The 12,634-nt window shown below is 33.3% G+C and overlaps 1 protein-coding gene across 1 annotated transcript; it reads left to right on the top strand.

The window, feature by feature from the left end:
* Positions 1–1,141: 1,141 nt before the first annotated feature.
* LOC130894829 (putative ferric-chelate reductase 1 homolog) lies at positions 1,142–11,786 on the top strand. The gene is made up of 9 exons (XM_057801833.1): positions 1,142–1,276; positions 4,926–5,330; positions 6,358–6,721; positions 7,306–7,462; positions 7,543–8,109; positions 8,165–8,388; positions 9,649–9,892; positions 9,955–10,067; positions 11,338–11,786. The coding sequence occupies exons 2-9, from the start codon at positions 4,933–4,935 to the stop codon at positions 11,452–11,454; spliced, it is 2,184 nt and encodes a 727-aa protein (XP_057657816.1). The 5' UTR covers positions 1,142–1,276; positions 4,926–4,932; the 3' UTR covers positions 11,455–11,786.
* Positions 11,787–12,634: the final 848 nt, after the last annotated feature.

The following is a 12,634-nucleotide window of genomic DNA, read 5'->3' as shown; positions in this document are numbered from 1 at the left end:
TAAAAAGCCGATTTTGGAACAGATTGAATTGAGAAGGATGAACTTTTGACAAAATTAGTGTTAAAACGCTTTTTTTGACCGATTTAAATTCGGAAGAGTGAATTTTCTTACAAAATTAGATGTGGAAAGCCAATTATTGATGAAATTGCAATGAAAAATCCAATTTTTGACTGATTTGAATAATAAAAAGACAATTTTCAATCAATATGAACCATAAAAGGCCAATTTCCAACAAATTTGAACCATAAAAAGCTAATTTTCAACCAATGTGAACCATAAAAAGCCAATTTTCAACCAATGTGAACCATAAATAGACAACTTTTACCCAATGTGAACCATAATAATCCAATTTTGAACCAATTTAAGCCATAAAAAGCCAATTTGTAACCATTTTCAACCATAAAAAGCCAATTAGTAACTATTTTGAACCATAAAAAGCCAAAAGCCAATTTTTAAACAATGTGATATATAGATAGGCAAGTTTTAACCAATTTGAATCATAAAAAGCCAAAAGACAATTTTTAAACAATGTGATATATAGAAAGGCAAGTTTTAACCAATTTGAATCATAAAAAACCAATTTTTAACCAAAGTCAACAATAAAAGCCAATTTTCAACTAAAGTGAATCATAAAAAGCCAATTTTAAATTACTGTGAACCATAAAAAACCAATTTTTAACCAATGTGAACCATAAAAACTCGGCTATTAACCAAAGCAATCCATAAAATCCCAATTTTTAACCAATGTGAACCATACAAAGCCAATTTTCAACCAAAATGAATCATAAAAAGCCAATTTTCAACCAAAGTCAACCATAAAAACCCAACTTTTAACAAAAGCAAACCATAGATACCAATTTTTAACCAATGTGAACCATAAAAAGCCAATTTTAAAACAGATGGAAATGAGAAGGACCAATTTTTGGAGAAATGAATGTTGAAAAGTCATTTTTCGGCTGATTTAAATTCGGAAAATTCAATTTTCTGACCAAATTAGATATGGAAAACCAATTTTTGATAAAATTGCAATAAAAAATCCAATTTTTGACTAAAAGAAACCGTAAAAATAGGAAATAAATCACTTTTATGTTTCCTTACTACCGAAACAAAAATTATTATTTTTGTACTGAAGTTTATTATCGGTACTGATAACTTCCATAACGACGTATAGTAGTTTACAGTCATTTTTCCCTATCAATTTAGTTCTAGTGAAGCATTGTTGGAATAATAATGTTGTTCGCACAAATGTAAACGTTTTATACAGTGTTAACAAAAAGTAAGAGTGAATTTTCATCACAAATTTTTCGCTTAATTCCAATGAATTATCTACTAACTTTCATTTGTATAATTATTACTAATAATTTCATATCTACAGTATTAAAAGCCGAGCTGAAATATCATTTTCTTCGAAAATATACAGGGCGTTTCCAAATCCTCACGATAAAATTCACGAAGTGATCGCTTTTATAAAAATAAATCTTTCCTATAACAGAATTTACCACGGTCCACCCCTGTCTTAGATATCACCCGGTAACTAAAATAAAATATTAGAGCCGAAACATCGTTTTTCTCAAAAATATACAGGGTATTTCCAAATCCACGCGATAAAATTCACGAAGTGATTGCTTTTATAAATATAAGTGTTTCCTATAACAGAATTTCCCTCGGTCCACCCCTGTTCTAAATATCACCCAGTAATTACAATAAAATGGTGGAGCCGAAACGTCGTTTTTCTCGAAAATATACAGGGCGTTTCCAAATTCACGCGATAAAATTCACAAAGTGATTGCTTTTATAAGAAAAAGTCTTTTCTATAACAGAATTTCCCTCGGTCCACCCCTGTTCTAAATATCACCCAGTAACTACAATAAAATGGTGGAGCCGAAACGTCATTTTTCTCGAAAATATACAGGGCGTTTCCAAATCACGCGATAAAATTCACGAAGTGATTGCTTTTATAAAAATAAGTCTTTCCTATAAAAGAATTTCCCTCGGTCCACCCTTGTCAAAGATGTCACCCAGTAACTAAAATTGAGTTTCTTTTCTGAAATTTCAGTGAAGGCACAAACTTGAAATTCTGTAATTATCATGTAGAACTAACCTCGTGTATTTTTTAAATATTTCTTAAATGATATTGTTTTAAAATGATGATGAAATAAAATTATAACTTTTTCATTTAAAACGACTTAATATATTCATAAAAAATTCATAAATTTATAAAAAATGCTGAAAATGCTGAAACTTTGTGATTAAAATCAAGGTACAGGTAATAGGTTAATTTTCGTATAATGAAGTTTATCCAAGCATAACATCTTTAACAAAATAAGAAAAAGCATTTTCTGACACTTTAAACAGTGATATATAAAATTTTGCCAAAAGTCTTAAACTTAATTTTCCCAAAAAAATCCTATGGCATCTTCTAACTAACCAACTAACTTCGATTTTTCAATTTTTAAGTGTCGTAATTAATTTCTGGGGTCCTTAGAAAAAATCACGTTCATTCCAATTTGAAAGAAATTAAAAGATATTTTATATAAAACGATAGCCAAAAATAATTTTTGGATCTTTTTCAAATTATTTCATATTTTAAGTACGTTTATGTTTATGATAAACTTTTTCTAAGGTAATGGAAAAAAGTTTGAAAAAAACTCATTTATTGATAATCTGGTTCTGCATTTGTACGCTCGAAAAAGGACATTTAGTCAGTCCTTAGGTGTTGAAATTAAATGAAATAACTCAGTGAGTAAATTGTGAAAAATTTTATTTTATATTAAATCTTTAATAAAATTCTACTGGTTATTTTAAAAAGTGTATTATATCAGTCCAATCTATTTTATCAGTACAGGGACATTTTTTTAACGAAAAAAATCTCGTACAACTAATTTCCTTACTAATTTTTAATTAAACTTTTTGATAAAACATACGTTCAAGGTCTAGATACTGTTAATTTGACCGTGTTAATATTTCAACGTTAAGTACGGCAAATGCAAAATCTTTTTAATTTTTTTCTTGTATAATGATAGTTTTTAGTTTTTCTTATGTTGAAGTATACAAAAAAAATTAAATCAAATATATTTAAATCAGAATAATGACGTTTTAACGATATAAAGAAAATTCCAGGTTTAGAATTAGTTAAGGGGTCAATACTTTACAATGCAAAAAAAATGCACAATCATTTGCCATTTGAAATATAATCGATATAATTTTTTCTCGCAATCTATATACTAAAATTTTCTTTTATTTGTTTCTTTAATTAGTTATTTTTATGTTTGTTTTTTAATTTTTACAAGGTTTTGTTTGTCTCTTTTTCGATTAACAAGGTTAACTGTGTTTTTAAATAGATCAACAGATGATAATCCAAACCATTGTATGTAGATTGTGCAACCATGGACGCCGTCTTCTCCCTGGTACTCTCATACTTTTCCTTGGACAATTTACTTCAAAAGATGCTATTTACAATGATTTAGTATATGGTCAAAATACTAAAGTTTCCTTTTTTTACGATAAACAGGACTTCCTTTTCTTTCCTTAGTCTCTTTCCACCTTGGTGGTGTCTTCCGTCCGGTAAATCCACAGGCATGGACCATGGAGAGTTGGTATTTAGGCTATATCATGTAACCACGAGGTTCTTGGAAGTATTGGATATCATAGCCATCAGAAGGTACCACCTGCAGTGGAAATTGAGTTTGGTTTTTGTGTAATAAACTGGAGCTGCGTATTGGTCTTTCGATTTGTTTTTGTTCTTCTTCTTCCAACTTATTTTCAGTATAGATCTTGGGATGTCGATGTCCATGATTCAGCCAATCTCTTCGAACGTCTGCCTGCTCATATTCTGGTGGTTGACTTATGTTTAAATGCTTTTTTAGCCAGCAGATCCTCTCACCCATCTTGCGCACAGCTTTCGCAGATCACCTATGACGCGCGCAGTCTCAGCCGACGATTATCCAGTACCACTTTCCACTTTCTGGATTTTTTTCAACATTTGGTCGACCAATACGATGCTGGTCTTTGTAGGTCGTACCTTCTCCTTTAAATTCTGCTATCTACTCAAAGTAGAATCTGGTTCAGCCCTGCCATCTCTAGTTCAAACCAGGTACTTGTGGAATTATCCTCGTAATGTCGGAACTGAGTTTTCTGTCCCAGAGGTTTACTCTGGGTATTGATCTTCAACTGCAGCTTTGTCATGTCGCGCCATATAACTTCCGGAGCTTCTGGTGGCCTCATTAGCTTGTATGCGAGCTTCCTGGTAGAAGTTTCTATTGTTTGATTTCTACATAATTTACTTATTGTCATAGACTTTGTCTTGGTGTTAGATATCTTAAACTGATCTTTATATCTACAGGTTCTTGGAGTTGTTTTGGTCTGCTCTTCGTCTTCTTATTGTCTTCATTGCTGATCGTGGTTCAGCCGTTACATAAACCTGAGGTTGTCTTCTTTACTAGCTGGATATTTGATAGCTTCCTAAGAGCTTGGAATCTTTTCCTGGAAATTTAGTCGTTAATTCCTGCTTACCTCAGGTTAAAATTCATCTAAGACTCAAAGAATCGTATACGTAGGTTGGATATCAGTCCAGTAACATGGACATGAATGTTCTTTATAAAACGCCAATTTCTTGGGGTTTTAGCGTGTATAAAATATTCAAATGGACTTTAAATAATTTATATAAAAAAATATTAAAGTCGTTATCACCTCAGTATTGTTACAAATCAAAAATTTATCAGTTTACTTGTTAATTTCCTGTGTTTCACGGAAGTTATATTCACATAAAGTTGAAATACACATCAATGCTATAAAAACGTAATTTGCATAAAAATACAGGGTGGGTAACGAGGAAAATAAAAGACTTTTAGTAGGTTAATAATATTCTTTGTGGGAAGCTCACCCTGAATTCATGAGAAACCTTTTGAATTTATGATGTTTCGTAGTTTAAATATGAAGCTGCACCTTCTTCTATTCATATTTTCTACGACAAGAGCTTATCCCGATGGAGCTCCTATCGCAGTATGCAACAATTTGGCACCGTTGCACGGTAGCGCCTTAACGCAACAAGGACCCCCACCCTATACGTTATACACCGAACCGCACAAGAACGTCATTATGGTTTCTTTGAATTCGACCATCGGTAGCGGTTTCAAAGGGTTCATAATTCAAGGAAGAACACCCAACGGTACGATCGTCGGTTCTTTCAAGCTACCAGATGGCGTTCCCTATCACACGCTCGATTGTAGCGGTCCGGATGATTCTGTTACACATAGCAGCCCAGCGATCAAAAATCGTTTAGATCTCATTTGGTTACCTCCTGTAGGATACGAAGGACCTGTTATATTCAAGTAAGTACCACTAGGATGTTCACTACGACTATTTATTTAAAAGAAATAACTTTCTTCGAAATTATTAAGAAGAAATATTGTAAATAAATCGTCTGCTACTAAAAAAATTGTCAAAAACCAACTCTAAGCTGAACTTTTTTACTTAATCACACTCTATATACTTACAATCATTTATTTAAATGATTTTTGCAATTAGTTCTATTAACTACGACTATTTGTTTGAAAAAAATAAGTTTTCTCAACATTATTTGGAAGTAATACTATAAATGAACCACCTGCTACTAAAACAATTGTCAAAAAACCATTTCTTAACTGCATTTATTTAAAAGAAATAACTTTCCTCGAAATTATTTGAAAGAAATATTATGAAAAAACGCCGGCTATTTAAAAAATTGTCAAAAAACCCTTTCTAAACTGCATTTGTTCAAAAGAAATACTTTCTTCGAGATTATTTAGAAAAATACTATAAATAAAACGCATGCTGCTGAAAAAATTGTCAAAAAACCCTTTCTAAACTGCATTTATTTAAAAGAAATAACTTTCCTCGAGATTATTTAGAAGAAATACTACGAATAAAACGCCTGCTACTAAAAAAATGTCAAAAACCATTTCTTAACTGCATTTATTTAAAAGAAATAACTTTCCTCGAGATTTTTTAGAAGAAATACTATAAATAAAATGCCTGCTACTAAAAAAATTGTCGGAAAACCCTTTCTAAAGTGCATTTATTCAAAATAAATAACTTTCATTGATATTATTTAGAAGAAATACTATCAATAACAAGCATGCTACTAAGAAAATTGACAAAAAACCCTTTCTAATCTGCATTTATTTAAAAGAAGTAATTTTCCTCGAGATTATTTTGAAGAAATATTATGAATAAAACGCCGGCTACTCAAAAAATTGTCAAAAACCCTTTCTAAACTACATTTATTAAAAAAATATAACTTTCTTCGAGATTATTTGGAAGAAAAACTGTTAATAAACCGCCTGCTATTAAAAAACCTGTCTAATTTGTATTTTCCAGTTCTACTGTAGTTCACGACTTCAGTACGTTCTGGGTGGGATTGGAGTCGGAGGAAATTAATATAAAAAAATCTAGTCGAGCTGTTTCTTTATACGACGGATGCGGAATGACCAAATACTGCCACGGATCTCCAATAGATTGTATAGAAAAAGAAAATTGTAAAATAGCCGTGGCTGTAACGCCCCTAGGTGACGTATATGATTTCGAAATAAAAGCAACCGAAAACGCGGCATGGGTGGGAGTTGGATTGTCGGATGATGCTCTGATGGGTAACGATTCCGTCATTGAATGTGTTAAAGAAAACGGAACAGTTAATACATATATGTCATGGACTGGAATCAATCCTTATAGAGCTACAAGGGTGGTAAGTATTTTCATTTTCATATACATATTACAATTCCTACAATTTTTACCTGATCACTAGTCGCCTTTCCTCCAAAACATCCCCAAATCGCGGTTTTCCTTTGACCTGCTGTTTTCTCAGATCCAAAAATCCATATTTATTTGAGAGAAATAACTTTCCTCAAAATTATTTAGAAGAAATACTGTAAATAAACCGACTGCTACTAAAAAAAAAAAAAAAAAAAAAAAAAAAAAAAAAAAAAAAAAAAATTGTCAAAAAACCCTTTCTAAACTATATTTTTTTTAATTAGTCATACACTATATTATACACTTAACTTACAATAACTTTCCTTGGAATTATTTAGAAGCAATACTGGAAATAAACCGACTGCTACTAAAAAAATTGTCAAAAAACCCCTCTCTAAAATACATTTTTTTGTTTTTGTTGTCTATATTGTTTTAAAACATTCCATTTAACGTGAAGATGGTTCTCAAATATCAAAGTCTCTACAGCTCTATTTGAGACTCTGCAAATACGACCATATCATCAGCGTACATTAGGAAATTAATTTTTTTATTGCTGGTCAATTTTTTTTTTAATTTCAGCCTAAAAAAGACGTGTTATTACTAAACGGAAAATCCGAAGGAGAAGAGCTGTACTGTAAAGTTAGAAGAGCTGCAGTTACTGTCGTCCAAGGAGTCACGTTCGATTTAAAAAAAAAATTGTATCATATTCTACTGGCATCAGGAAGTACTGTTACACGTAAGCTTCTTCTTTCTCTACTCAATATAAACTGTAATTCATCAGAATTGATCGATATAAGCAACGTCGTCAATTTTCAGCTACATCTGTAACCTACCACAATCTAGAATGCGAGGCTACACCAGACCCGCAAGTACTAGAAGTAAATCGAAACTTACCTCAACCATCTCCACAAGTTAAAAACAATTCAATGGTGTTAGATCCGTTTTATCAAGGTTGCGGAAGCTCTAAACTCTGTTTCGGTTTCCCCGAAGGATGCGTAGACACCCAAAACTGTAACGGCGTTACCGCCGTTACATCTACTGGAGATAAAACTTTCATTTTCGAAGTTAGAGCTAACCAGAACGCCGCTTGGGTAGGCGTCGGACTTTCGGACGATACACGAATGGGAGACGACTCTGTTATAGAATGTGTCAAAGATGTAAGCGGAATGAACGCCTACATGTCCTGGACTGGTATAAATCCTTATAGAGCTACCAGATTACCCGATCCTCATCTCGGTATACAACTTCTCAATTCCAGCAGTATCGATGATACTATTTACTGTAAAGTTAGAAGAAACGTTGTTACTATAGTTGAAGGGAGAACGTTCGATTTGGATCACGATATGTATCACTTGATGGTTGCAGTTGGATCTTCAGTTCAACGTAAGTAAAAAAAAGAAAAAGATTCGATCAGATCTTAATGTTGTTGTGATTTCAGCTACAACTGTGACTTATCACAACTTGGGAGTTACGTGCAGTGCTCAGAAACTATCGTTAACCGATACTTCAAACGTCCATTCAAAATCGACTATCTTGGTTCGACTCCATGGTGTATTTATGGTTATAGGGTGGATAGGAACCGTTTCTTTGGGTACTATAATAGCTAGATTTTATAAAGATGCTTGGACTGGTACTTTGTTGGGATACGATGTTTGGTTTACGGTAAGTTTATCAAAAAAATGTTGATACTAACAAGTCCTTTATACAAACTATAAAAGAGGTCTCTTCCGTGCAGTTTGGTAGCTTTTTCGGTTTCAATCCATACCAAAATAGAGGAAAAACACGGTTCTTAATCAATCTTGAGATGTCGGAAGATATCAGCAAGTATAAGTCTTAAATATAGATCCACCAAAGATCTCCTGGCATTTGTAATCAGCTGAGCTGTATGAATTGAAGCTATAGAAAACTAAGGAGGATCCAGAGCTATCGCACTGGATATATCGAAGGCTTAATTATTAACAGGCTTAGTAGCTTTTTGGAAACCAACCCATCCAAATCCAGAAAGGTTTTGACGTTGGCGTTCTCCAGGGATTCAAAGCTGCAAACCAGGATCTACAGCCGCCTCGATAAACTAGGTGAAATCTGTAGGCGGCAACAGATCATCATCTGATTGATTTTAAGGCAACAGTGATAGAAGCTCCTGTTTTTATGAAGAAGACTGACGCTGCACCTCAGGTTTTGGTCCTGTCTGGACCGCTTGTTGAGTGTTGAGGTTGGGAGCATAGTCACGTGATTTAGCTAATGTAGCTTCTTTAAGACCAAAAAGCTGGACACTTCTAATCCTATACAAGGCCCCGATTCGTACATCTTTGGAGGATTGCTTGGTTCCCAAGCAAGCTCGACTGAATATAGAAGAGTAAAGAGAGTTGACCAGAAACTTGGACAGCTTCGAGAATGGAAAAAATGACACTGTTCTTTCGATACAATCACGAACTGTCCAGAATACTCTTACCTAGAGCAGTACTTGTAAGATCTCCTCGACAAGCGTGGCTCATGATCACCAGGTGTCTGTCACGTCTTTTCTGAACACTAAACGCGTTCCGTAACTTATAAGCACCAACAATTTTTGGGGGTATGTGAAGAAGGCTCAAAGAATAGGGTCAAAGAAAATCCTTTTGGAATACGACTCATCATCAAGGTGCTCTCTACATGGTTGATCCATCAACCTTAGGTTAACATCTAGATTGAATTAAAAAAATGTGGCTTAGAATCTATCTTTTCTTGGTATAGAAATGTTAAGACTGAATTTGAAGCATCTTCTGGTTGGAGACTCTTCCAAAAGTCTTAAAGCTTGTCTTTGTATACCATTGAGTTCAATTAAAGGTTATTAAGAACAAAAGATGCTGCAAAATGCAGTCCAATTCGAAGATTGTTCTCAAAGAGTTATTCATGAGACAACATTTATGGTTTATATCTTTTCAGATGCATACCGTCTTCACAATGTTAACCTGGATACTGACAGTGGTTGGTTTCATTTTAATATTTGTCGAATTAGAAGGATGGTCTGCTGAATCTAACCCGCACGCCATTTTGGGTACCATAACGACCATTTTGTGTTTCATCCAACCGATACCGGCGTATTTTAGACCTTCCGTGGGAACGCCGAATAGACATATTTTCAACTGGTTCCATTGGATTGTCGGAAGCGGTGCGCATGTTATTGCCAGTGAGTTATCAGATTTGTTTATTTTCTTTTTTCTATTTTATATAAAATTTTTTTTATTCCAGTTGTCGCCATGTTCTTTGCCGTGACTTTAACCAAAGCTCAATTGAATGAACAAGTTTATTATATCCTTGGAGCGTATGTTATACTGCACGTCCTCGTACACATCATTCTATATGTAAGTATATTATACCACGAGGGTAGTAAAGCTTAAATCCAAATTTTCGGCAGCTGAATGTCTGTTGAATGCACATCCAAGCTAATGCGAGAGTGTGAGCAAACAAGCAGCTTTACCAAAAAGAAGAAACTACAAAGTTTGAACCAGAACCTTACTGTAGCTTCCTGAGATGTCACATCAATGACAAACTGAATAGCCAAAGGATCAGAAGCATTTATACTGGAGGAACTTTCCAGATTTACGAATTTTAACCATAAGAGCAACTTTTCGAGTAGTTCGGAAACTGCAGAATCTACGTGCAAACCATAGAAACTGCGACCTTCTTGCATAATTTAACAAAAGATTTTGGTATCTCGAAGCTCCATTCACATTTTATCTGATAGTTAAGCTGCTGAAGTCTTTGAAGACTATTGAGTGACATCTGAGCTAGTGGGAGAGTTTAAATGAACCAAACAACTTTATCAGAAAGAGGAAACGACATAGTTTGGACCAGAACCTTATTGTAGCTTCCTGAGATGTCAAATCAACAACAAACTGAACATCCAAAGGATCAGAAGCATTTATAATGGAGGAACTTTCCAGATCTACGAATTATAACCATAACAGCTAAGAACTTTTCCAATTGTTCAGGAACTGCAAATTCTGCGAGCAAGCCATAGAGACAGCGACCTTCCTGCGTATTTCATGCGTCATTCTATATTAACATCTTGCAGCTTAAAACGTTCTTAGCGTTAGGTAGATACTTGATTTCGATAGATTTTCCTGCGCTCCTTTACAGGATGTCCCCTTGAACACCTTTGTATCTTGGACATTAAGCATCTTGCATCTTGCAAGTACCAGGCCTAATCTAGAGATGACTGTAGTTGATTGAAAAATACAGTTTTTACAGCTGTGCGCAAGATGGGTGCCGAATTTTAGTACAGTGCAGACCGTGGAGGCATCATTGGTTCATCATTTCAACCAAGACCAAAAGTACAATCAAAACAATGGACTGAAGAGGGAGGACTAGGTTCAAACAAGAAAAAACCGTTCCCTCTGCAGGCAAGGGTTATGGCGTGGGTTTTTTGGGGTACGCGTGGGATAATTTTATAAAATTAAAGGAAAAACGGCCACATTTGGCTGAGAAGATCAAGACAATGTACCAGCTCACACATCCCTTATTGCAATAGTCAAATTAAAGCTTGAATCGCTTTCCAAATTTTTCGTGTTTTATTTATATAATTAATTGATTAATTAGAAACAATGTTTGAATATTATTTTTTATTTTCAGTCAACCTTTTCATGGAGAAGAAGCATCCTGGGGGTGTACATCTTGATTTTACTCATCATAATGTTAATTTTAGTTACAGTAGTAGCTATGGCACCACAATGGCCTTTTGGTCAATAAGATTACATCCAAAATGGTACAAATTCTTTTAATTGTAAATATTTTTGTGTCGTTTATTTATTTTAAACTGTTTCCCTAAATCGTATCTAGGCCTCCAGTAGAAATTGAAAAAGCGATAACCAAACCAAAAAATTTTTTACTATAAATGTTAAATTATTTTAATTCTTAATAAAATTTATTGTTTTTTTTAATTTTTATCACATAAATTATTATTATATTGCACGATTTTTGAAAATATATTGTTTTTATAGTTTCTAATAGTATCTTGTATACTAAAAATATTTGTTATAAAATAAAATCAATTTTTAAAAATTAAACAAAACTTTTATTTTTTCGTTTTATTTTTCTTACAACTAATTCCTGTCGAAAAAACGATGTCTTACAAACCGAAAATAACAGTTATTCATAACTGTGAATATTTCTTCGATGTTTATGATTGTAGTTTAATGCCGATTAGCCTCGTGTTTGTACGCAGGTCAAAAAAATAACGGATACTAGATCCATATAAAATCCCCCCTGTAAAACACGACGAACTTTCGATAATAATTTAGGGATGTCTTAGAAGAAGGAATTTTAATGAAACAAGACTATGAAAAAAGCTCCAGAAATTTTATCTTCTAGGATAAAAACGATCCCTAGTATTCCTCGAAGCTGTACAAAGAGTATTTGATAATGATTTGGCCACCACAGTCGCATGACTTCAGCCCAATTGAGTTGTTGTGGTACACGGGAAATCAGAAAACTCGGTGGTAAGAGATTTTCCAACAATGAACTTACTAGGGAAAGTTTATGGTACTAAAAGGAGATTATTTATAAGTTTATTTGAAATTAATTTATTGATTAACAGATGGCGCAAATATCTCGAAATTAGAGTAACCTTTCAGTTATTATCAAAAAAAGTTTTCTTATTAGTTTTTCGACTACAAGATGGCGCTTATATCTATTTATAGCAAATTTATTTTTTACAGCAATTTCTTTATGAATATTTTGAGTAAATATCAACCACATCCTGTTCAGCCTTCCGATTAAGTGATAATTTAGTCTCTCGATATCAAAGTAGAAATCTTTTTTTTAAAGATTATTCGAAATTAAGTTAGTTTTTTTATTAACAGATGGCACAAATATCTCGAAATTAGAGTAACCTTTCAGTTATTATCAAAAAAAGTTTTTTTATTAGTTT

This window comes from Diorhabda carinulata, chromosome 6 (genome assembly GCF_026250575.1).
Source record: "Diorhabda carinulata isolate Delta chromosome 6, icDioCari1.1, whole genome shotgun sequence".
Classification (NCBI taxonomy): Eukaryota; Metazoa; Arthropoda; class Insecta; order Coleoptera; family Chrysomelidae; genus Diorhabda; species Diorhabda carinulata.
The sequence above is the reverse complement of the archived record's forward strand: the minus strand, read 5'-3'. Positions and strand labels throughout refer to the sequence as shown.

Bases quoted from the DNA above. Each gene is read 5' to 3' on its own strand.
- LOC130894829 (XM_057801833.1), top strand. From the start codon at position 4,933: ATGAAGCTGCACCTTCTTCTATTCATATTTTCTACGACAAGAGCTTAT. The intron at 8,110-8,164 runs GTAAGTAAAAAA...TTGTGATTTCAG, and splicing joins AGTTGGATCTTCAGTTCAAC to CTACAACTGTGACTTATCAC. The intron at 8,389-9,648 runs GTAAGTTTATCA...ATATCTTTTCAG, and splicing joins GATACGATGTTTGGTTTACG to ATGCATACCGTCTTCACAAT.